Genomic DNA, 26,205 nt, shown 5'->3' with positions numbered 1-26,205 from the left:
TTGCGATTTTTTTGTTTACTCTGTAACATTTAAATACACTTAAAAAATATCCACTTAAATTTGTAAAAACAATTAAGTTAAATTAAATGGTTTGTGTTGGGACAGCATGAAGGAATTGTGGGGAACCTAGGGCTGTCATGATACTGGAATTCGGTACCAATCGATGCAAAAAATTTTTAAAACATCCATTTTCCTTCAAAGCCTATTTCACCGCAAGCGTGAGCAGTTTTCGACAGAGATCTATTGATCCAATTGATGAAGTTTTTTTCCTCGCCGCTGTCACCACTAGCTTGCGTGGTTTGGGATCTGTAGAGCTGCGCATCCATGGATCGCTCTTCAGTGTTTGGACTCTCAGTAGTGATTATTTAACCACACTGAACTGAGCTAAACTGAACTGAACTTAAACACTGAAAACTTAACTACACTGTTTCAATTTACTATGATCTTCTGTGTGAAGCTGCTTTGACAGAATCTACATTGTAAAAGCACTATACAAATAAAGGTGAATTCAATTGAATTGAATCTGTGCAGCTGCTACTGATCAGCTGTGTGTGCAGACGCAGTTGAGCGCATTTTTAAACACTGCTGATTTGCCATTGTGTTCATGTGCTCAACAGAAATGACTGATTGGCCTTCAAGGTTATCAGTTCACCGAACTCACCGCTGTTTACTGAGTTTAACCACAGATACAGGGACAATGGAGCATTTCAAAGTCAGGTCTATCAGCTGGTTTGTCTATAAGCTGATATACGAGCAATCCACTGATGAATTGCGGCTTTTAAACGCTCCAGTGTCCCTGTTTATCAATAGCCAGTCCATCACGGATGTACCACTGGATCTCACCATTTCATTGTAGTTAAAACATGATATTTGATACAACTGGTGCATATCTAATGGACAGTCTTTTGTCTTTGTAATCTATTATTTGTTCTCAGGTGTATTGTTTTGGCAGTGTTATTTTGTTACATTTTATAATTGTTTTTAAATATGTTACTGTGTTGTACACTGTTTGTCTTTGATTACCAAATTGCTTTACGTTATCTTTATTTCTTATTACTCACGTCTTGTACTTTATACTTGAATAATGTCCATTGTGGTTCATTAAATCTGATAGTCAAAGACACTAGTCTGTGTATAATAACCCATTTCACTTCACATTTATGGTTACCTGGTTTATATTTTCTTAAACCACAAATATTCATTCATGACATTAATATAATATTAATTACAGGGCCGTGCTTTATATAATTGAATCATTTTATTGTTAATGTACAGTGAAATCGATGAATCCATAGTGAGGTAAGTAACATTATAGAGTACACTGCCGTTCCATTTGAAGAAGTACCCGACTTGTGTCTTCGCGTTCTCGGTAGTTCGTTCTTCCAAGTGTGAACTTGGCAAGTCTGAACTTCCAAGGACGCAAGTCCAAACTTTGCGTAGCTGGTATTTAGAAACAGTCTTTGTGTGGTTACACTAAACAGCAGTGAGTTTGGTAAGCTGATGACCTTCATGGCCAATCGCAGTCATTTCTGTTGAGCACTTGAACCCAATGGCAAATTAGCGCTGTTTAAAAACTTGCTTAACAGTGCTCAAATGTTAGCGGGAAATGGACGTTTTTAAAATTTCAGTATCGATTGGTCCCGAAATCCAGTATTGTGACAGCCCTAGAACCCAGCATTTTTTACAGTGCAAAATAATATATAATATTAAAAGGATTTTTTGGTCATTGTAGAAGTTAAAGTACCTTTATTTTTGCAGGTTATGTGAATATCCAACGCAATCTCATGGCAGTTCGTAACCTTTTGATTTACTTGCTAATTTGTATGAATTCGTACGATCTAATTTGTACAATTTAGTACGATTTGCTCTTCAACCAATGACGTGCGGGGTTAGGGGCCACACCTCTTTTTTTTAAATCGTACATTTTCATTCGACTAAACTCGTGCGAATTTGTACAAAACACTAAACTGACAAAACGTAAAATATTTAAGTTTCCTCGTGAGATCAGGATAGAAAATATTGATAATATATGATGATAAATGCTTCAAAAATTATAATCGCAATAGAAAAATACTGTCATAATCCTACAGTAGTCATGACAGATACTCATCCAGCTGATTCTAAACTATTCAAACTTGCCTGATGCAACATATTTCCTGTGAACTCAGAAGAATATCCACTAAAAGCTGTCGCTTGATGTCCCAGCATAAAATAGGAGGTTGAGAGCAGATTAGTTCTTCCTCTAGAAGCGCCCGGTAATCCTGACATCCCAAAGGGGGGGCGAAAGATGATGGGTGGGGAACCAGTGGCAGGACGTAATCCTCTGGCAGGGGAGGTGCTGATAGTCACAGTCCCGCTACACCAAAGCCTGCTGTTATATGAACAATGAGGATGAAATGGATCTCACTGATCCATGAGATCTCTTAACTCCCTTTAGGAGACTGGGAAAGGTCATTTAACACCGATCCATTTATCAGCAAATCATACGGCATTCAGCTTGTGAAAACCAGGCCTTAGGGTTGGTTCCTGCCTGCTGAACCCTCTTCAGTCACGTATTACTAGAGTTCGGTGATTCTGGGAGAAGGTGACGTTCATGGTTGACTTGGAGGTAAAGCGTTGCATGTGTACAGGCTATTATACTGTACATCGTTTGTGTACATAAAACGTTCCTTGTACGCAATCACTGATTCAAACCAAGGATTTCCAAGAAGGTTAAATCACTCTCCAAACATTATTGTATGGTTTACAGTTTCCAAGCAGGCTGTATACTGTATATTTACACATTAGCCCTACTGTGAATTTCCTTTCTTTCTTTTGGAAATATTTTCCAAATGACGTTTACCAGAGCAAAGACATTTTCACAGTATTTCCTTTTTTTTCTTTCAGAGAAAGTCTTATTTGTTTTATTTTGACTAGAATAAAAGCAGTTTTTTTTTAATAACCATTTTTAGGTCAGTATTAGAAGCCCCATTAAGCCATATTTTCCGATTATCTACAGAACAAACCATTGTTGTACAATGATTTGCCTAATTACCATTACTAGTTATACCTAATTAACCTAGTTAAGCATTTATACTGCACTTTAAGCTGAATACTAGTATAAAATATCTAGTAAAATATTATATACTGTCATCATAATTCAGGAAGGCAAATAATTCAGCTATACATTTGAAGGGCTGAATTACATTGTAATTTGGCTCATTGCATGTTTTCTTCAAATTTGGATTTCTTCTTAGGTTCACGTGGGTCGAGCGCACTTGGTGTGTCCCATCACCGAGTGCAGCGGTTTCTTGGAGGAGAACTTGGTGATTTCACACCTGACCAGTGAGGAACTTGCAAAATACAAGTACTTTTTGGAACTGAGCCAATTGGACTCCAGCACAAAACCGTGTCCTCAGTGCAGCCTGTTTACGTCCTTGAGGGGTCGCAGCCAACAGTCGTCCACCAAAAGTGAACATAAGTATAAGGTCAGCTTTTTTTGTGTCTTTCATTCTTGTTTTAGTCGGAAAATAATTTATTTTTGCAGAAAATGTTTTTTAATGCGGTCATATTCACTGTAAAATGTATCGTCACACTTTATTTTGATGGTCCATTTGTTGAATTTAAGTTATATTGCATCTACATGCCAAATAGTTAATAGTAGATAATAAGTAGACTGTTAGGTTGGGGTTGGGGTTAGGGCAGAGGTGGTTAGAGTATCTAAAATGTATACTCTACACAAATCTATATATATATGTATGTATGTATATATGTATATATATATATATATATATATATATATATATATATATATATATATATATATATATATATATATATATATATATATATATACATATATACATACATACATATATATATATATATATATATATATATATATATATATATATATATATATATATATATATATATATATATATTAGGGGTGTAACAATACACTCAGCTCACGATACGATGTGTATCACGATATAATGTTCACGATTCGATATGTATCACGATATTTGGAATAAAAATTTAAAATTTTACTAAAATGCAAATTTTACCAAGTAAACTATTTTTTATGTATTTCTTTTGTTTCAACTTGTTAAACTGAACCTTCTTTAAGAAAATAAATTAAACAGGCCTGTCTCTGGAAAATAAAACAATTTAAAAACTTCTTAAAAATATTATTGAAATGACAGAGACAAAATTAAGGAACAATATAAGTAAAAGTGCAAAAAAATAAGCTTTCTATTCAATTGAATTTAACAGTAAGAGCTTAAGGCTTTGCTTGGTCACTTGCGTTTTTTCTGTGTGCAAAAAAAATCCACATTTCCAGGTAATCAGCAGTTCTATAAGATAATCCTGAACTTGTGTGTATCTGTCTGAGAGGTTTTTATGTATGGCTGTCTTCATGTTGGGCATGATGAGTGACAGGGTGGCCGTCTTTTCATTACACAGGACAGTCGTGACTCTTTTCAGCAGTTTAGGCAGGTTTACTATTTCTTCGGCGTCGCTGATGTCGGCGCTATCAAGTGTATCATGTTGACGTGCATTTTTGTGTACCTCTGTACTCAAATTTAGCTTTATGCTCGTCGTAATCATAACTCTAAAATGCGATATGGTTGTTTAAATAATGTGTACGTTTTCGGTTTCATTTCCACTGCTAAGTGCTGTTCATAATTCCCACGCGGCTCCTGAAAGATCACTCTGTTCCACAAACTGAATGTTGCTTACTACTTTATTAGTCACAACCTGCAAGTTCTGTTCATTGAAGCAGACGCGCGCGTATGGCAAGCCGTTTTAGCATTTAAACCTTTGTTCTGACTATCCATAAATATATTTAATTCATATTTAATTAAATTCATTTAGAGATATCTCTAATTATATTTTGACTAGTCGAATTATAATTATGACTAGTCAAAATATAATTAGAGATATCTCTAAATATATTTATGGATAGTCAGATCAAAGGTTTAAATGCTAAATCGGCTTGCCATACGCGCACGTCTATCATATTCCGCCCTTCGTAGTAACAGCTCACGTCTTGTGTGATTTTGCGGCGGCCAATACATCATTATATGAAGACAGAATGATATTTTAGGGTGAATTGTACCTTATAAATACAGTATGTGACTCTTTCAACACCATTAGGAGGTATCCATGTCGCTGTGCAAAGTATGTAAATCACTGTGAAGACTTTAAAACTTAGGATGTTTGACCCAGTATGCGTGTCAAAAAGCGGACGAGTCTAAAGCAATGACTGGACAACCGAAATGTTGCCAGACGTCTGATTTTGAGAGGATGGGCCATCCTCTATTTCAACTCCACTCATCTTGGTCTGCTAACATTACTGCGGCTGCAATCTGAACTCACGTGCGACAGCAGGTGGAACGTAGCTCACGTGCAAACAGCTCAACTAATAAGAGAAAACGGACGTCATATCGTAATCAAATCGTCATAACGCCACGATGCATATCGAGACATTTTTGCATCGCAATAAATCGTACAACGATAAATCGTTACACCCCTATATATATATATATATATATATATATATATATATATATATATATATATATTAGAGCTGCACAGTTAATCGTTAAAAGATCGCTATCTCGATTCGACTCACTAGACGATCTTAATGATAGACGCGCGCGCGTCTACTTTAGTGAACAGAACCTACATATGTTGCGACTAACAGGTAATACAGTTGTAAATAATATTCAGTTTGTGGCACAGAGTGATCGTTTGGGAGCCGTGTGTGAAGTATGAACAAGCACTTAGCAGTCAAAATAAAGCTGAAAGTGTGCACTTCATTTAAATGATCATATCAAATTTTAGAGTTATGATTACGACAAGCATTTGATGTTTTTTCTTTCATAGCGAACCCACAGTTGTGCATGAAAATAAATGTTTACAATCTAGCCTATATATTGTTGAATATAATCTGATAATGGCAAATGTCTTATTTTACCAGTGAATTCAATTGTCTAATATGACAGATTGCAAGCATATATCTCAAACATAATAATTCAACATCAGAATTATTATGAGAATAGATTAATATAGAATAGAATTATTTATAGAAACCAGTAGACCTACACATAATATTATCATCGAGGTTGTGCCCTATGTTTGTTTTTACCATACCTTTATTTTATATCTACAGAATCAAGAGAAAATCGTGATCTTTATTTTAAGCAAAAAAATAGCGATTCTCATTTTAGCCAGAATCGTGCAGCTCTAATATATATATATATATATATATATATATATGTGTATGTATATATATGTGTATGTATATATATATATATATATATATATATATATATATATATATATATATATATATATATATATATATATATATACATACATACATACACACACACACACACACACACACACACATTTTATTCCTCTGTTAATAAAAAAATTAAATACAATATTTGGTGTTATTTTTGTACATTACTTATTGTAAACTAGTCTGTTTCACCAGAAACACCACAACTGTGTCTTTGTACAAAATAAAAGTGTTTCAAAAAATTAAAGCCAACTACTGTTATGAAATTGTCAACAAACATGTATACATGTATGGTTATAGTTCACTTAAAAACTGTGGTGCATAAGTTAAAATGAATACAAATCAATAATCAGATGCAAAAATAATAACAATACCTGTCCTAATTGAAAAAAAAACAAGCTGAGGAAAAGATGTAATTTATTATTTGGTAAAAAATAATGCATACAAATTTATAAGCTATTATTGTCATTTCTGTCCAGCAACAAGTGCTATAGGATTTTCAGCACAACACTATTGCTAAAGGGATAGTTCACCCAAAACATAAACTTCTGAATAAGTCCAGTGAAATTAAAATAACGTTTTTTAGATGTTTGTATCAGTGTGTTAGTCTTTAAGGATATCTATAAGCTACACAAAACATTTAAGCTATAATAAACATGTAAAGTTTGTATTTTGTTTCTTCCACATAAATGAATCAACATTTTTTTTTTCACCTTGTCACCTCATACTTTAGTTTCTCATCAAATCTTGACCAATCAAATGGACCAAATCAAGTTAAGATTTATGTCAAACATCGAATAAAACATGCACATTTCAAAACGCTTCACAGGAACTTTAAGATATTTTGAAGAAAGCTGGAAACATTTTGACTTATTTTTTTGAACAAAAAATAAAGAAACGCATGAAGGTATAGAACCAGTCGAGTTTAAGTAAATAGTGAGTACATTTAAATTTTTGGGTTAACTGTCCCTTTAAATACAGAACTATTTGTCTGAATCAATCTTAATCTTTTTTTGTTAATTCTATTAATAATTCAGTGTTAATATTCCACTACAGATTCAGTGCACCAAGTGCCAGTTTGTCTGGTGTTTTAAATGCCACTCGCCCTGGCATGAAGGCCTGAAGTGTCGGGACTACAGGAAAGGAGACAAACTGTTGCGCCACTGGGCCAGTGTCATCGAACGTGGCCAGAGGAACGCTCAGAAATGCCCACGCTGCAAGGTAATGAACAATGTACTGTACACCTTAGAAATGTGTATGCAGAGTTCAATGTTTTGAAGACGCCAATGTTTTTTAAATCCATTTTTATCACTTTACTGTTGCTTTTTTTAAAGTGTTAATTTCTCATAATATAATATAATATAATATAATATAATATAATATATTATATATATATATATATATATATATATATATATATATATATATATATATATATATATATATGTTGTATATAACATATATTTATTGTATATATATATATATATATATATATATATATATATATATATATATATATTTATACAACAGCTCTATATATATATATATATATATATATATATATATATATGTTTTTTTTATTCTAAAGTTTATGAAGTATATAAATCAACAATATGATTGACATTTGTATGGTTTATGATTCTTACATTATTAGATTTTTTAAAATTTACTAGAACTTATAAAAGTCATGCTAAGGCCTTACAGGCACAGTGGTATAACAAGCCTGTTTGATTGTGAACTTTAGAGAGAGGCTGGATTGTTGTTAAGTAAGAAGCTTTGCTAAAATGGAAAATGTGTAAAATGCTAGAGAAAACCTGGCCGATTTAAAACGCAAAGGAGTTACCTAGCTCACACAAACAGAGACAATGTAAAAACTGAATGTTCCCATCTGAAGATTGCACTAATAGTGTGTTTTTCTTTTCACTTCCTCCTGTCTTTCTGTAATTATGCTCTTGAAAATCATGGCATTCCAGCAAGTCATAAGACTGGGGTTTGGGCAAGGCAGTCCTGTATTGAAATTTATCTGGGACCAGTTTTTTTATCCACTGACACATTTTTAAGAGATCAACATTTTTTAAAAGGCGTTGCTGTTTTCTATCCGGACATGTGCGTTCATGGAGGACACCTCATAACTTGAGTGTCTGACATAGTGCACATACCTGAGCCAGACACCTGAGGGCTTAGTTACAGTAAGATCTTCACACTGAAGAGCTTCTCTCAGTCATTGAGTCTTTCAAGCTGTAACATTGAATACTGCATTATTGGTTGAAATAACTATAATGTCACTGTTGAGCTGCACAATATATAGTTTCAGCATCAATATAATTATATTATTGCAACAATGTGAAACAAGTTCACAGCTGTCAAACAAGCTTAAAAATGCTGATGTTCAGACAGCAGTTTGTGACTGAAAAGGTCACATCTCTAATTTAGTCATAGCAGCAGCGTCTCAATTTTCTTTTTCGAAATAGAGACATCTAGTGACATTGTATATATATCGCAATATATAGGCCATGGGTCTCAAACTCGATTCCTGGAGGGCCGCAGCACTCCTTTGTTTATGTAAAGCTACCCAATCCATCCAAAACACATCCAATCACCAACAACACATCTAAGCTATGTTGAAAAAAAGGTACGTATACAACTAAGGTCTGCTTGTTTTGACACATTATTAAAAATATGTGGCCAAGAAATAACTTTTTTTTTTGCTAGGCCATTAAAGCAATACTATATAAGTCTGAAATGTCATTCTTCCTGGTCTTAAAAAGTCTACAATTTGACTTGATGAAACCTTGACATGAAACAGTTTACAGAAATCCGATATCTATCCGATCAGAAAAAAAACAAATGAAGTGACTAATTGAACAAGTCAGTTGTTGGCTGATATTCAAGCAAATGTAGCTTTCAGTTGTGAAATTGTTCTGTAATTGAAATTAGTGCTTTTTTCTTCTTTATATACCAACAGATCCACATTCAGAGAACGGAGGGCTGTGATCACATGACATGCACACAATGCAGCACTAACTTTTGTTACCGTTGTGGGGAGAAGTACAGACATCTGCGCTTCTTCGGGGACCACACTTCCAACCTGAGTGTGTTTGGATGCAAATACCGCTACCTGCCAGAGAAACCGCATCTACGACGGCTGGTCCGAGGCTCCGTCTGCAGTAAGTGGACATTCAGACATTCAGCAAAACGCTGAACTTGATTCATACATAGTCAAGCCCGCAATTATTCATACCCCTGGCAAATTCTGACTTAAAGATACTTTTCGTCAACCATCAAGTTTTTTTTTTTTTTTTTAACCGGAAATGACACCGCCTTCTCCGATAATTAATTTAATCCCATAGTATAAGACAATGTACAAGGGGCATCATTATGGGAAGAAAATATTTCCCAGCTTTTATTTACATTTGAAAAAACTTTAAGTCAGATTTTGCCAGGGGTATGAATATTACATTTTGGACTTGACTGTATATACAATTGAAAGCAAAAGACAAAAAACAGAACTTAAACAGAATATTTGAAAACTAATAAAAAATCACAGGGCTGATCATTTTGCCTTCAACATATGTTCATTTGGAATATTAATAGTTAGATAATAAACATAACTTGAGCTTAACTCAGCCGTCTCGAATGTTTTGCTTTAACTACAGTACAATAGTGTGCTTTAGTTGCTCTCTGTAATTTACAGGAGTTTTATTGTACTGTGAATAGCAGCCTTTGCTACTGCATATTGTTTATTCCATCATGGCATTTTCTCCTTGAACCCATTTGAGAATGCTAAGTCTTAAGGGGGATGCACACCAGATGCGCCGCTCCGAGCTTGCTGCTCGCAGCGCCATGCATTTTAGAGTTCTAAACATAGGTTTCTATTAGGGTACGCACATCGGCGCTGCAAGTCGGCAGCTGTTAGCGGCGCCCAGTTACTTTGTGAAGTTTATTTTATAAGCACATTTCGAGAGGATCATGTGCTTATGATTGTTCTTAGCTGTTCCAGCATCAGCTCATGATTGATTATCCAATCAGATGATTCCTAACTCACTATAAATAACCAGAGTTTTCTTATCTCAATATCTTCAAGTTGAAGACGCCCCCACCCAACTTTTCCTCCTTTTCCAACGGGCGACACGGTGGCCCAGTTATTAGCACTGTTGCCTCACAGCAAGAATGCCTCTGGTTCAAGTCCCTACTAAACCAGACGACATTTCTGTGCGGAGTTTTGCTTGTTCTCCCTGTGCACGCTTGGGTTTTCCCCGGGTTCTCCGTTTTTATCCCGCAGTCCAAATATCATGCACCTTAAATAAATTGAACACACAAAAATTATACCATAGTCAAGCTCTCAGCGAGTACACAGCTCCTCAGTCATCCTTAACCATCACTTAGCTACAAATAGGCCGGGGGGAGTCATCGAGATCTACCTGAGCTCAAACTCCCCTCTCACCCTGCAAACGGGAGGGTGCCCAGGGCTCGAGGATCTCATAAGCTCAGGGCTCTCTCCTGGGACAGCATGCCAAACAAGCTTTATAATCAATCATCAGCTTAATGTGAACTCTTGAAACTCTCTATATGTTGTTTTAGAAACAACTTCCTAACAATGAAGACCGAGTTAAAGGAAAATAAGTTCACCAAAAATGACTCTGAAATTTACTCACTCTCAAGCCATCTTTTTTTTTTTTATTTGACTTTCCTTTGTCAGACAAACACAGTCAGAGTAGTTTTAAATGCCATCCTGGCTCTTCCATGCTCTATAATGGCCCTTTTTTTGAAGCTCTTAAAAGTTTATAAATCCATCGTAAAACTAACCACACACCGCCAGGGGGTTAACGCATGTCTTATGAAGCAGATCAATGTGCTTTTGTAACATAGATATTTCAAATTTTTAAATTCTAAGCTTAAATCACTGATTCTAGGTGGCTGACAAATGCATGTATGATGAGGCATTATGGCATAGATGTGTCTCACACAATTTGTTTACCACAGAAGACAACAACAAGCAAGAAATCTGGTTGGATTGGTGTTGCTGTATAACATTATATCTTACAGTTTATTAATCTTACTCTCACTCTTCCACTACAAATGCATCTCATGTTACATGTCAAGATAGAGATCAGCCAAGAAGTTTGCACATGTGGCAGCCACCAGAAGGCAGTTATTTGAGTTTTAAAGAATTAAGAAATGTAAAATATTTGTTACAAGAACTCATTAATCCACTTCATAAGACATGCGTTAAGCCTCTGGTGGCATATGGGCTTGTTTTATGTTGGATTTATGCACTTTTGGAAGCTTCTAAAAAGGTCACTATCCAACACCATTATACAGCATCGAAGAGCTGGAGTAAAATTTACTGCTTAAAATAACCTTGTTTATCTTACAGAAGTCATTTACACTCACCGCCTCTTCATAAGGTATAGCTGTCCAACTGCTCTTTAACACAAATTTCTAATCAGCCAATCGCATGACATGACCGCAGTAGACATGGTCAAGATGATTTGCTGCAGTTCAAACGAAGCATCAGAATGGGGAAGAAAGGTGATTTAAGAGGCTTTGAACGTGGCATGGTTGTTGGTGCCAGACAGGCTGATCTGAGTATTTCTGAAACTGCTGATCTACTGGGATTTTCACACACAACCATCTCTAGGGTTTACATAGAATGGTCTGAAAAAGAGAAATATCCAGTGAGGGGCATTTCTGTGGGTGCAAATGCCTTGTTGATGCCAGAGGAAAATGGCCAGACTGATTCCAGCTGACAAAAAGGCAACAGTAACTCAAATAACCAGTCGTTACAACCGAGGTATGCAGAAGAGCTTCTCTGAACGCACAACACGTCCAACCTTGAAGTAGATGGGCTACAGCAGCAGAAGACCACACCCAGTGCTACTCCTGTCAGGAAGTACAGAAAATTGAGGCTACAATTTGCACAGGCTCACCAAAATTGGACAATAGAAGAAAAACGTTGCCTGTTCTGATCAGTCTCGATTTCTGCTGCGACATTCGGATTGTGGGGTCAGAATTTGCCATCAACAACATGAAGACTTGTTTTTTGAACATGACAATGAGTTCACTGTACTCAAACAGCCTCCACACCAGGTCTCAATCCAGTAGAGCACCTTTGGGTTGTGGGGGAACGAGAGATTCACATCATGGATGTGCAGCCAACAAATCTGCTGCAACTGCGTAATGCTATCATGTCTGTATGACCAAGATCTCAGAGCAATATTTCCAGTACCTTGTTGAATTTATGCCACAAAGGATTAAGGGAATTCTGAAGGCTAAAGGGTGTCCAACACGGTACTGGTAAGCTGTACCTACTAAAGTGGCCAGTGAGTGTATACTGAGAATGGCTTGAAATCATGGGGTAATTTTCGTTTTTGGGTGAACTAATCCTTTAAATCTTAAAATTACCACTTATTATTTAAAGGAAAGTTTGAGTTCACTGATCATTTTCAGTCAAACATTGCCAAAAGCAGTAATTGTTTTTTTTAAGAGAATTAGTTCAAACATTAAACATCAATGAGTTTAATTTGGACTGTTTTATAAAGTGCTTGTGCTGTTCTTTAGATAGAATCAGAAATCATTAGACATTGCTAGTTTAACTAAACATCTAAAAGCATGGGGGCGCTAAGATTTAGTTTTTACAGCAGTGTTTTTAATTTTCTTCTCTTCTTTTTGACACATCTTTTCTTTTTGACACATTTAAATTTTTCTTCCTATTCTTACGCATTCATCCCAGTCATGTGTGATTAAACCAAATAGCCATGATTGGATGATACATCAATTATTATGAAAGACCTTAATCATTGTTATATCAAACCACTAGAGTCAACTCAAAAGAATTCTGCTTTATTTAGTCATCTTGACTCATCAATGTGGATCGCAAGCTCATCACTAAAAATTTATTATGATATTTTTTTATCACTGTACAATCTCTACACTCCCAGGGACAAAATACGAGTTCGCTTTTACGTTCAGGATTTATAGCTAAAACAAAATGTCCTGACAGAACTAGAGCAGCTGAAAAGAATAGTTTACACAGTTCCAGACCGGGCTAGTTTACAACCTCCTGATAGTGGCTCAATGATCTGCTTTTAGTTTGCATATGTCATTGTGTATACTTTACATGAGCCGGTGATTGTGTGTGCTGTCCTCAGGCCAGTGCATTCAACCATAATATGAAACTCCATCATTCATACATCACAGACAGCAGTGTTTGGTCAAAAGGTCACAGAGTTCAGTTTAAACAACTCTCCGAGGAAGACCGATGCACTCCATCCATTTCTCTTTAGTCAAGCAGTAGATAAGAGTTGTAAATGTGTTTGTTTATGTGCGTCTGAAAGCATTTTTTTTTTCTTTTGTGTTTGACAGTGAGTAAAGTGCTGGTGGCTCCCGTGGTCATTGTCCTGGTGGTGGTTGTCGGAGCTCTGGCTTTGGTCGTAGGTAAGGATTCTGTAACACTTATAAATCTCACAAATGATCAGATGACAATTGTTAAAAAAAATTCTTAAATCTGCCTTGTGATATCAACTCTTCTGCTATTTTTAACCCTTATCAACTTTCTTACTTTCTACAATTTTTTTAATACAAATCACGATTGCAATATATACAGTATATATATATATATACATACACTCACTGGCTACTTTATTAGGTACACCTTACTAGTACCCCCATTTACCTTTAGAACTGCCTTAAATCCTTAGTAAAATAGATTTAACAAGGTACTGGAAATATTCCTCAGAAATATTCCTGGTCCATATTGACATGATAGCATCACACAGTTGCTGCAGATTTGTCAGCAGCACATCCATGATGTAAATCTCCTCTTCCACCACATCCCAAAGGTGCTCTATTGGAATGAGATCTGGTGACTGTGGAGGCCATTTGACTACAGTGAACTCATTGTCACGTTCAAGAAACCAGTCTGAGTTTATTCGTGATTTATGATATAGTTTGTTATCCTGCTCCAGCCATCAGAAGATGGGTAAACTGTGGTCATAAAGTAATGAACATGGTCAGCGACAATACTTGGGTTAATTAGTACTAATGGGTTCAAAGTGTGCCAAGAAAATATCCCTCACACCATTACACCACCACCACCAGCCTGAACCATTGATACAAGGCAGGATGGAGCCATGCTTTCGTGTTGTTGACATCAAATTCTGACCCTACCGTGCGAATGTCGCAGCAAAAATCGAGACTCATCAGACCAGGCAACGTTTTTCTAAACCTCTATTGTCCAATTTTGGTGAGCCTGTGCAAATTGTAGCCTTAGTTTCCTGTTCTTAGCTGACAGAAGTGGCACCCGGTGTGGTCTTCTGCTGCTGTAGCCCATCCGCCTCAAGGTTGGACGTGTTGTGTGTTCAGAGATGCTGTTCTGCATACCTTGGTTGTAACGAGTGGTTATTTAAAGTCTCTGTTGCCTTGTAAACCCTGGAGATGTGTGTGAAAATCCCAGTAGATCAGCAGTTTCGGAAATACTCAAACCAGCCTGTCTGGCACCAACAGCCATGCCACGTTTAAATCACCTTTCTTTCTGCAGCAGATCATCTTGACCATGTCTCATGGTCTCTAAATGCATTGAGTTGCTGCCATGTGATTGGCTGATTAGAAATTTGCGTTATCGAGCAGTTGGACAGGTCTATGTCCATATCCATGCTTAATATCTGATGGCCAGAAAGTGATTATTCTTTTTTTATAAATTGTTAAATTATTGATGTCTGTAATGCAGCAAGTCCAGAGACTATTGTGTACACCATGATTTTATGTAAAATTCACTTTAATGTGTGATATGACTAAAAAGTGGTCATAAACGAATATTTTCTCAATTCAAATGAGTAGCAGGTTTGATGCAGAAACAGTATTCCATGCATCCCCACTTAACAAACAGATAGTGACAACAGCCAATTAGATTTGGTACACTTGCTTTTGACAGCTAGTAAATGATAAAGAGTTTGCACTTACACACTGATCCAAATTTCTATGCTGGGTTCCACACTATTCCTATTGCTATCCCTAAATCTCCCATATCCTCTATTCACTGTCTTGACACAACAAAAATCGATTAACATTATCGTTTTAAAAAATTTAAGTGGATTGAACATAAAAGAATTGAGTTGTCCCCCCAAACTTAATAATTATGTTGTTTCAACTCATTTTAAATAAGTAGTTTAAATAAGCAACTATATTTTTTGAGTGTGTGCATTTCAGTGGCCAAAATGGATTTAAAAGCTATTTTTGGATTGATCTCCTTTGTATACTCAGAGATTTGGATTGTTGGAATATCAAGCCAATTCCATGCGTGTTCAATAAGAAAAGGTCTGGAGAGGGTTTTCTTCAATGCCAAAAATATTAGTAATTTATTAGATTCAAATGAATAATTCGATGACAGAGCTCTGGGTTACGTTACCCCAATGCAATACAAGAATTACATTCAGGAGGTGCACAACAAACATACATTTCCTGACTCCAGCCTATATACACAACTGATATTAACAGGTGGAGTTTAATGAAATTCGTCATTTGTCATTCATTGTTCAGTCCACTATTGGCTGCACCTTAGACATACTTCCACTTTTTCTACGAATTCTCTGCACAACAAAAAAAAAGCATACAAGTCTCTGTGCTCTGCGTTCAGTTTTAACACCTCTCTTCAGACAGGACGTTTCTGCAGAGCTGAATTTAATTTTGGACCCTCATCTATCTACTTCTGCAAAAATGCTAATTAGTATGCACAGCACTCACACACAACAGTAAAAGTTCAGTTAATATATGACCCTTACATGACCAATACAAATAATTGTTTGATTAAAAGAAAAAGAGACAAAAATAATAAAAAAAAATGATTCCTATTTTCCAACAGGATTCAGATGAAAGTTAAACCACAACATAATCCTGGTGTTTGTCAAAAAACTGTAGGTGATTTGGCTGGTAATTTTGATGTAGGTCTTGAGAGAAAAACACAAACATTCTTGATTCAGATGGCTATAAAATCATCAAATGGTGATAAATAGTGAAAATCTCTTACGTTCATTTGATAAACAATTACTGCCTGAACAGAAAGTGCAGAAAATATGTATACCAAATAATTTAGATTTGTTTCAGGCCTCTTTGACAAATTCTGCTTTATATTTAGACATCTTTAATTATTACTTTTTCCTCTGTCCAGGTAATCCTATACCCACTCTATAATATTCAGGTCTGGATCCCGTGGAGTCCAGTTCATTACTGTCAATACTTTATCGGCTGCTTTTCCTCCAGCTATAATTTCCATTTTCAGATGAAGAATGATATTACAACTATTATAAACCATTGATAGAAAAACAAAAACAAATCTAAGACTTTTGCAATGTACTGTACATTTTTAATGGAATTTGAATATTTCACAATCCTTTCATGAATCTTTTTGGAACCGTTAAAATTTGTATTGTTCAATAAATGTATGTTGCATTCATATTTGCCTACTTTTCTCAGAAGTACTTTTCTGTTTTCCATACAGTGAGAGCTATAGAAAAGTATTGTTAACCGTGTTTGCATGTTTATTTGCCTGTGTTTTTGAAATTAAATAAGTAAAAAAAAAAATTTTTATCTCACAAGTGTAAAAAGACATCTTACAATAATCAGTGTTTTTTGGTGTGAAGTGCAAAATGTGAAAAACAGTCCAGAAAACTGACAATAATGTTTACATATATTTTGGTTCTAACTAAACTAAAACCCAAGTCAGACCACACGAATTTGTCTTGATTTTGACACGATTTTCTTGCTGTAGGGTGTTGTGGGGATTCGTAAACGACAAATGGGCGTCATGACTCAAGATTCAACAGTTTCTTCTTGTGTAATGTGGCATAGTTCACGACAACCGATACCATGCCAGCGACACCTCACGACACCATCGCAGAAAGTCGTGCATGTTAAATTGTTTTTTTCTAGGCTGCGTATTTACTTAAGGGTGGGTGACGGGTGGATAAGATCAATCATTGGATATGTAAACTTTAACTACCTTTTCTAAAATATTAAGATGTATTAAGCAATTTTATCTTAGAGACAGGCAAAAATATGCAGACGTCTCCATTCTCACAACGAGTTTCTGAGTTCTCTCAGCCTTCCAACAGATTGTTCTTCTGAGGTAATCTGGGAACACGTTCAGTGCTGCAAATCATTCAAATTTGTCATTTTCAGTAAAAACAGTTCAATATAGACTTCTCTGAAACTGTGAATATTTCACTTAAACTTTATTTAGGATAGATTATTATTTTATTTAACAAACCAACACGATCTCACAGTGTTTAGGCGCATATAGCGGACTTGTTTTGAAATGTTATTCTGGTTTATAGATAACTGACCAACAAAAGATATATTAAAATTAAGATAAAAACTATAGCAAACGAAATTCGTTTCAAAAAGATATTTATTACAAGAAAAATATACTAATTGTAGTTTTGTTTGAGCCCCTCCACTACTCAACTATACGGGTGGATGATTTGTTTTGCTCTGAGGAAAATAAGGATTTAATAAATGCTTCACTGTGATTGTATCACAAATCTCAGTTATATATTTGTTAATTTTTTAATATGTCATTATTTTAAATATTATGTCTTGAACATCTGATTTTTCAAGCTGCTGCTTATGTGCTTATGATTTTCTCGTCTCACTCATGACAAGGTCAGGCGAAGTATTTAATAAACCCATGGAAGGGTATTTAGATTTCAAAGAAAATATCTTAATATTAAAAAGGAAAGCCATCAGTGTTTATTGAGACTAAAATAAGATTAAAAAATTTCATTTGAGATAAGAAATAATGTTATAGCAAGACATGTGACTGCTTTGGAAAATAATGCTTGTTGTAGACGTCATGGGATGACTGATCATGAAGGAACGTGAAGTCTGGCACATTGTTACCCACGACAACTCAAGATTTTATTAAGACAAAATTGCATAATTTAACATACTGTATTGACTTTCGTAACCGACAATAAAAATTGTGATCTGACTGGGGCTTAAGGCCCTCTCCTTGCTAAGTCTATGCCCTGTCTGCCAGGCCAGGATTATACACTGTATAATTTCTAAACATTTGTTAGAATACAGTTATAGTCAGAATTAGGGGGGGCTCCATTTGAATTTTTTTTCTTTTTTAAATATTTACCAAATGATGTTTAACAGAGAAAGGACATTTTAACAGTATGTCTGATAATGTTTTTTCTTCTGGAGAAAGTCTGTTTTATTTTGACTAGAATAAAAGCAGTTTTTAATTAAAAAAAATAAAAATAAAAAAACATTTTAAAGTCAAAATTATTTGTCCCTTAAAGCTATATTTTTTTTCGATAGTCTACAGATCATTGTTATAAAATAACTTGCCTAATTACCGTAACCTGCCTAGTTAACCTAATTAACCTAGTTAGGCCTTTAAATCTCACTTCAAGCTGTATAGAAGTGTCTTAAAAAAATATCTAGTAAAATATTATTTACTGTCATCATGAAAGATTAAATAAATCAGTTATTAGAAATGAGTTATTAAAACTATTATGATTAGAAATGTGTTGAAAAAAATCTACCTCAGTTAAACAGAAATTGGAGGAAAAATAAACGGGGCTAATAATTCAGTGGGTTTAATAATTCTGACTTCAACTGTGTCTTTGTTGTGCCAAATAAATTTTTATATCCTATATTTATTCAATTTTTATGGTTTGTAAACTATGATTACAGATTTAGATTTTCACTGTTGAACTGAGCTTTTCTATGTTGTGACTGATCTCTCCGCAGGCCTGTTTGCTCTTCCTATCTACTACATCTGTAAGAGGAGGAGGAAGCGCTCGCAGGGCTCAGGCCGCTGGCTGTGCTGATTCAGGACCATGACATACAAACACAAACACACACACCCAAAAATAACCCCGGGTGCCAAGTGACCACTCACATACAACAATGACAGGGGCAGCTTTCCTGTTCGCTGCATCTCTTCAATATCCTCCATTTGCACAGTGACCCGTCTTTGGCATTGGGATCAAAGACTAATTTGAGGAGATTCTATTTCGGAATGTTTTATTTATAACCCCAAAACTGATTTGGATTCAGTTTAGTTTTAGGAATGGAACTCTGCTAGTGTTCTGCAGTGAACACACACACACACACACACACACACACACACACACACACAGCGGGAATAATTGTGTCCTTCAATCTATTTGTGACGTGCATCAGATGTTCTAATCTGTAAGCGTTTAGTGCTTGATGATGGTGAGTAGATGAATTATTGTCTGTCCTGCTTTATCCCCTCTCAATCCCTCCCTGCCCTTCATGCTGTGCCAACATCCGCAGGAATTTGCATGATCGACAAAACACGTTTCTGTCTACTGCACTGTGGAGACAAAAGGTCCAGAATGACACTGGACCCCGCAGCTTCACGCCAAGACATACAGGTCATCTGGGTCATGCAAATCACCACTGTGTCATTCAGAAAGTGTTAAGGCTCTGTGTTTTGCACAAATCTACAGCTGGAAACCAAACACTAAACACACTGTGAGGTCGGAGTCTGAGACTGTTCTTGAAAATGCTAGATTGTTCTAGAATGCTAGTTATTTTAGAAATATTTTTGAAATGCATGGTTAAATTGGCTTAATTTAATTGTTATGCTGATAAATAACTTAGGATTTTTACATTTTTTTAATAATATAATATTATATGATGATAAATATTTGTAAAAAAAAATGTATAATGTAATTTTCTTATAATTAGCTATATTTAAATATACATAAACATATATATTTAGGGATTTACATAAGATTTCTTTCTATATATGTATAAAATAAATGCATTTATTATTGTTTTAGTTAGTTATTATATATTAGATTTATTGTTTAGTATTTGTCTATATATATATATATATATATATATATATATATATATATATATATATATATATATATATATATATATATATATATATATATATACATACACACACTATTATGTGTCTGTGTGTGTCCATACACACATTTTATTTTTAATTTGTTCAGCTGGGATAATAAGTATTGAACACGTCACCATTTTTCTCAGAAAACATATTTCTAAAGGTGCTGTTGACTTAAAGTTTTCCCCGGATGTTGGTAACAACCAAAGAAATCCATATATGGAAAGAAAATTAAACTAATTAGATTACAAATGCCGTAATGTGTAATAAAATAAAATGATGCAGGGAAAAAATTTTGAACACATGAAAAAAGGGAGGTTTAGAAAGGCAGTGAAAGCCCAGACAGCAGCTGAAGTCTCTCAGTAGTTCTTCAGCAACCCTCTGCCCTTTCTCATTGTAAACATCTACATTACCAGGATTATGAAGATGAAACCAGGGTGAACATTTCAGCAAGACAATAATACAAAACACAGTCAAGGAAACTCTCAAATGATTTCAGAGAAAGAAAATCAAGCTGTAGAATGGCCAAGCCAATTACCTGACTTGAATCTAATAAAGAATACAAAATAAAGATCAGATTTGATCAACAAAACCTACAGAACCATCAAGATTTTGTTTTATGTCAACAGCTTCTTTCAAAATATTATTCCTAGGATAAAACATGTTCAATACTTATTTTCTCCACTGTATATAATATGAACTAAATTTAAAAATTTGTAATGTTAGGAAACAGTCAAAAATGTCAATTATATTCTCAGTATAACAATTAAAATTGTGCCTAAAGTGAAACTTTTACTTGAATTTTACAAATAATTTGGTAGTCTGGTGCAGTAATCAACATGAATTCAAAATTCAATGTGTTTCCTTTCATAAAGCACATTTAATGTCTGTGAGCAATTCATCTCTTATTCCCTAGGAATTGTTTTAATGAATATGACAGTGATGTTAAACATCCTGAAAAAAATCTGACCATCTGTTGGCGTTCACATGATTAATAGAGAAATTTGCTTAAAATATTTCTATGTAATCCTGGTTTTTAATCCCTGGTTTTCAGTGTGGTCTCAGACTTTTAAACATCACATCAAAACCTAGTGCATGCCTTACACCTTGAACAAACTCTTAGATGCATAACAGCATAGTCTACTTGAGTGTATATGATTCTTAGACATTTAAAGTCCCTAATATCGACTTTTTAACATTAATTTCTAGCATATATTTGCTTTTGCACAGCAAAATGTAGCCACTGAGCGACACAAGACTATTTGGCACCCCTGCTGTATATTGCACAGTGTTATAGATTCATATCCACTGTAATCCATTGCCATGTGTTGGGTTTTTTTTCAGCCCCATGCAGAATACTGTAGCATGCCAACAAATATATATAACCATTAGACACATTATATTCACTCCACTAGGGTACAATGCAATGAAATTTAAACAAAAGGCAACCCCTGAAGCCTCACGTCTAACGTTTGTCCCGTGGTTTGATTTGCGCCGGCTATTTAATACCCAAACAAAGCCTGGTCTGGAGGAAAGCCAGAAAGTGTAGGGAAAGGCATTGTAGGAAAAGGTTAGCAAGCGTTGTCTGGCTGGAGTTTCACACTCTAAAAAATGCTGGTAATGTTTTAGCCCTTATTAGGGTAAAATATGGACCTACTTAACAATTGGGTTTAACATTTATTTTAAAGGTGACATTAAATGGAAAATCTGACTTTTTCGCTATTTAGGTGCAATAACCGTCTCTCTAGTGCAACGGTCAACATCCCCCCCAAAAAATGGTTAAAGGTGCAATCCAGTCGTTTTGTTTTTGTAATTTTTTGCAATGTTACATTTTGGTCCCCTTATAAGGAGCCAGATCAATCTTAAAAATAATACATTTACAAAATAAAATTCATGCCCAATTCACAATTCATAAAAATGTATTCATAAATTCAAAACACAATTCATAAATGCACTAATCCAATTAGTAAATTCGAAACAATTCATAAGTACGCAAATCCAATTTATAAATTGAAAATACAATTTGTTATTTTATAAATGTGCAAATCCAATTCATAAATTCAAAACACAATTCATAAATGCGCAAATCTAATTCATAAACTCAGAACACAATTCATAAACGCAAGTACAATTAGTAAATTTGAAATACGATTTATAAATATGCAAAACACAATTAGTAAATTCAAAACACAATTCATAAACACGCAAATCCAATTCGTAAATTCGAAACACAATTCATAAATGTGCAAAACACAATTCGTAAATTCAAAACACAGTTCATAAATATGCGAATCTGATTTGTAAATTCAAAACACAATTCATAAATAAGCAAATCCAAATCGTAAATTCAAAACAAAATTTGTAAATTCAGAACACAATTTATAAATATGCAAAACAATTCGTAAATTCGTTTTAATACTTCAAAAATGCGCAAATCCAATTTGTAATTTTACAAATGTGCAAATCCAATTCGTAAATTCTAAACACAATTAATAGATATGCCAAACACAATTGGTAAATTCAAAACACAATTCAAAATGACACAAAAAAATCATAAATATGCAAATCCAATTTGTATATTCAAAACAGTTCATAAATATGCAAAACACAATTCATAATTGAAAACACAATTCATAAATATGTAATACACAATTTGTAAATTCAAAACAATTCATAAATGCGCAAAACGCAATTCATAAATTTAAAACACAATTCATGAAATACAAAAATCCAATTAATAAATTTAAAACACAATGCGTAAATTCAAAACACAATTTGTTAATTCAAAATGTAATTTAGATATGCACACATCCAATCCATAAGGGGAAATATTTATGATTTTTAAAAATCATACTGAAATTGGTGAAAATGATCTGAACGGGGCTTACGTTTTCTGTAAAGATGAGAATTGTTCTTATCTTTACATCAGAACAGAGCAGGTGATGAGTTTTATACGTTACTGCACACGTAAATGTGTCCCCTAACCATTTACACAAATCTTCCTACAGTCTGGAAGTTGTAACCTCATCCTCTCCAACATTGTCTGACTGTGGTTTAAACCAACACAATCTCACGGCAATTCGTAGCTCGTAATTCGTGATTCAGTGGCATTCGCACGATTTGGTTAGGTTTAGGGGTGGAGTTGGAATGGGTGCCACGTCTCCTTTTTAAAATCATACATTTTCGTACGACTGAACTTGTATGAATTTTTACTAATTAGCCACTAAACTGACAAAATGTAAAATACTTGCATTTCCTCGTGAGATCAGCCTGGTTTAAACATAATGCTTTAATCTGTTACTAGTTGTTTGTTAAAATTCTGCTGCATAAGATTTATTTGTTTATTTATTTATGCAGTGTCAGAATAGCGTGAAGGCTCCGCCCACTTCTTGAAAGCACCAGCTCATTTGCATTTAAAGCGAAACGAACAAAAACAACATGCTTTTGCTCACACCTAAATAGGAGAAAGTTTGACAAGCTATAATGATGTATGTGTAGGGTATTTTCAGCTGAAGTTTCACAAATACATTTTGGGGACACCAAATATGTATTTTCAATACAATCTCATGGAAATTCGTAACTTTTTTGCTTTTATTTAGTGGCTAATTCGTATGAATTCGTACAATCTAATTCGTACAATTTAGTACGATTTGCTCATCACCCAATGACGGTTAAGTTTAGGGGCAGGGTTGGGTGCCACCACGCCTCCTTTTTAAAATCGTACATTTTCGTAAAACCAATTTCGTACAAATTAACCACTAAACTGACAAAATGTACAAATTTTGCGTTTCCTCGCGAGATCAGGCTGGTTTAAACATATAAGGCTTTATTCTGTTACTAGCTGTTTGTTACAATACTGCTGCATGAGATTCACTTTTTTATTTATTTATGCAGTGTCAATTAGTGCAAAGGCTCCGCCCACTTTTGGAAAGCACCAGCTCATTTGCATTTAAAGGGACACAAACAAAAACAACATGCTTTTGCTCAAAGCTAAATAGGGGAACGTTTGACAAGTTATAATGATTGATTTGTATGGGTATTCTAAGTTGAAATGTCACATTCTGGGGACACCAGAGATGTATTTTACATACTATGAGAAGAGGCATAATATGTCATTGTTAAATGCAATATTAAAAAGTTTAACCCCAGCATTTTAAAAGAGTGAATGAAATGCCAGTCAACGTAATTAGACCCAAATCAACTCTGGTTTCAAATGGATGGCAGGTATCATTTCAAATTGGTTACCGATTGGATTTTGGAGACAATCATGTTATGAAAATGCACTCAGGCTGATAGTGAAAGCCACTGTTATTCTCAGGGAGAAACACACTGCTTTATCACTCCGGTGCAGATAACTCAATTATCTGTACATACATATTTATATAATGAGGAAGATGAGAATCAGAATGTTAGTTTATAAAAATGAAAGCTTTGACTGCCATTGGGTGGTGTTGTCTTTATTTTATTTTTCTCCACAGACGGTGCCTTTTGTCAACGGGATTGACCTTTACTCAAATATGAGTTCATTGTGTATATTTTGAGAGCATATCTGCTGTGATTGATTTCCAAAGACCTGTAATATTTTATTCCCTAAAAATACTGTAGTATGTGTCTGGATTTAGAGCACAACACGTGTCACGTTGATGTTTTGTTTTTAAGGAAAAAATGCACATTGTATGTTGTGGTTTTGTTCTCTTTTTTCATTGTTACATTTGCTGCTGCACTTTATTTTCAAATTTAAAAGTCAATTCAGGCCTGCAGACAGCAAATGTCTTTAGCATATTTAATTAAGAATTAAAAAGGAGCTGCCAACATTTGGTCTCACTTGTATTTTTGATCTTTACTCTTGTTATGATCACCAGCGAACTAGCGGCGGCAGGTCACGTAGATTACCTTGAACTACAAATCCACCATTACATGAACTACAAGTTACAGATATGCACCGCTCACACGCACCTGTTTCAGATTCCACTGATTGCACACACTCACACCTGGAGTATTATTAGGGTTATTTAGTCTACAAGTTCCACTTATGCACCGCTCACATGCATCTGTTTCAGATTCCGCTGATTGCACACACTCACACCTGGAGTATTATTAGGGTTATTTAGTCTACAAGTTCCAGTTATGCACGGCTCGCACACACCTGTTTCAGATTCCACTAATTGCACACACTCACACCTGGAGGATCATTAAGAACTACATACACAGCACACACGCACACTTCATGGCTAAAGCCCCCTTTCCACTGCACACAACAAGCGACAGACCGGAGGTCATTCATTTCCACTGGAGAGTAGTCCGGGAGATGTGCGGAGTTCCGATCATCTCCGTATGCGGAAAATTCAGATACGATTTGAGCTGCGGATTCGTTAAAATATTTGAACTCTGCGACTAGACTGTATGCGACCGGCTGACCAGATGTGATGTACAGTATTCCAGTGTTGTCCAACAGGTCCGTATGTGCAAGATGTGAAATAGTAGTTTTTTTCTTTATTTTTTGAATCAGAAAAAAAGTCGATATGTTAAAAAACATTTCTGTTAATAAATAAGTAATGAAAAATATATATTTTTTAATTTGTCTCCACATTTTTTCCAAAATGTTTAGCGATCTATACATTTCTACATTCAACCTTGGTGAACGCACGAAGAGTTAAGGCTCTTGCAATGGCACTCCTTTATTTCGGACACTGCGAACAGATTATGGTGTGCGACAAAACTAAAAAAATTCTGTGCAACTGCCACAAGAGGACGTATTCCGACAATCCTTTCCAGTGCGGATCTAAACGCAGGTAGATAAGAATATTCAGAACAGGAAAGTTATGCGTCTTCGTCAGTAACAATCAAGGAATATGTGGACTTGACTTTGTGTAGGTATTCCATTTAACATCAATGTTAAATATAGTTATGTTGACAGTTTTTATCAAACCTGTGTTTGGATCTGGCTGTGAGTGTGCAATCAGTGGAATCTGGAACAGGTGCGTGTGAGCGTTGCATGACTGGAACTTGTCCATGT

At 35.0% G+C, this 26,205-nt stretch overlaps 1 protein-coding gene across 3 annotated transcripts in view; it reads left to right on the top strand.

The window, feature by feature from the left end:
- The window catches only part of rnf217 (ring finger protein 217), a 40,224-nt gene extending 21,099 nt beyond the window's left edge, over positions 1–19,125 (top strand). Inside the window, exons 2-6 of one of the 3 annotated variants that reach the window (XR_015517867.1) lie at positions 3,237–3,467; positions 7,346–7,510; positions 9,255–9,456; positions 13,655–14,870; positions 14,918–16,739. Coding sequence is in view for 2 of the 3 variants with exons in the window: in NM_001082853.1 (NP_001076322.1) it covers positions 3,237–3,467; positions 7,346–7,510; positions 9,255–9,456; positions 13,655–13,726; positions 19,046–19,125 (750 nt within the window). In the remaining variant the exon portion in view is untranslated. 3 annotated transcript variants of the gene reach the window in all.
- Positions 19,126–26,205: the final 7,080 nt, after the last annotated feature.

Source organism: Danio rerio, chromosome 20 (assembly GCF_052040795.2).
Source record: "Danio rerio strain M-AB ecotype USA chromosome 20, GRCz13ab, whole genome shotgun sequence".
In the NCBI taxonomy this organism is placed as follows: domain Eukaryota; kingdom Metazoa; phylum Chordata; class Actinopteri; order Cypriniformes; family Danionidae; genus Danio; species Danio rerio.
The sequence above is the reverse complement of the archived record's forward strand: the minus strand, read 5'-3'. Positions and strand labels throughout refer to the sequence as shown.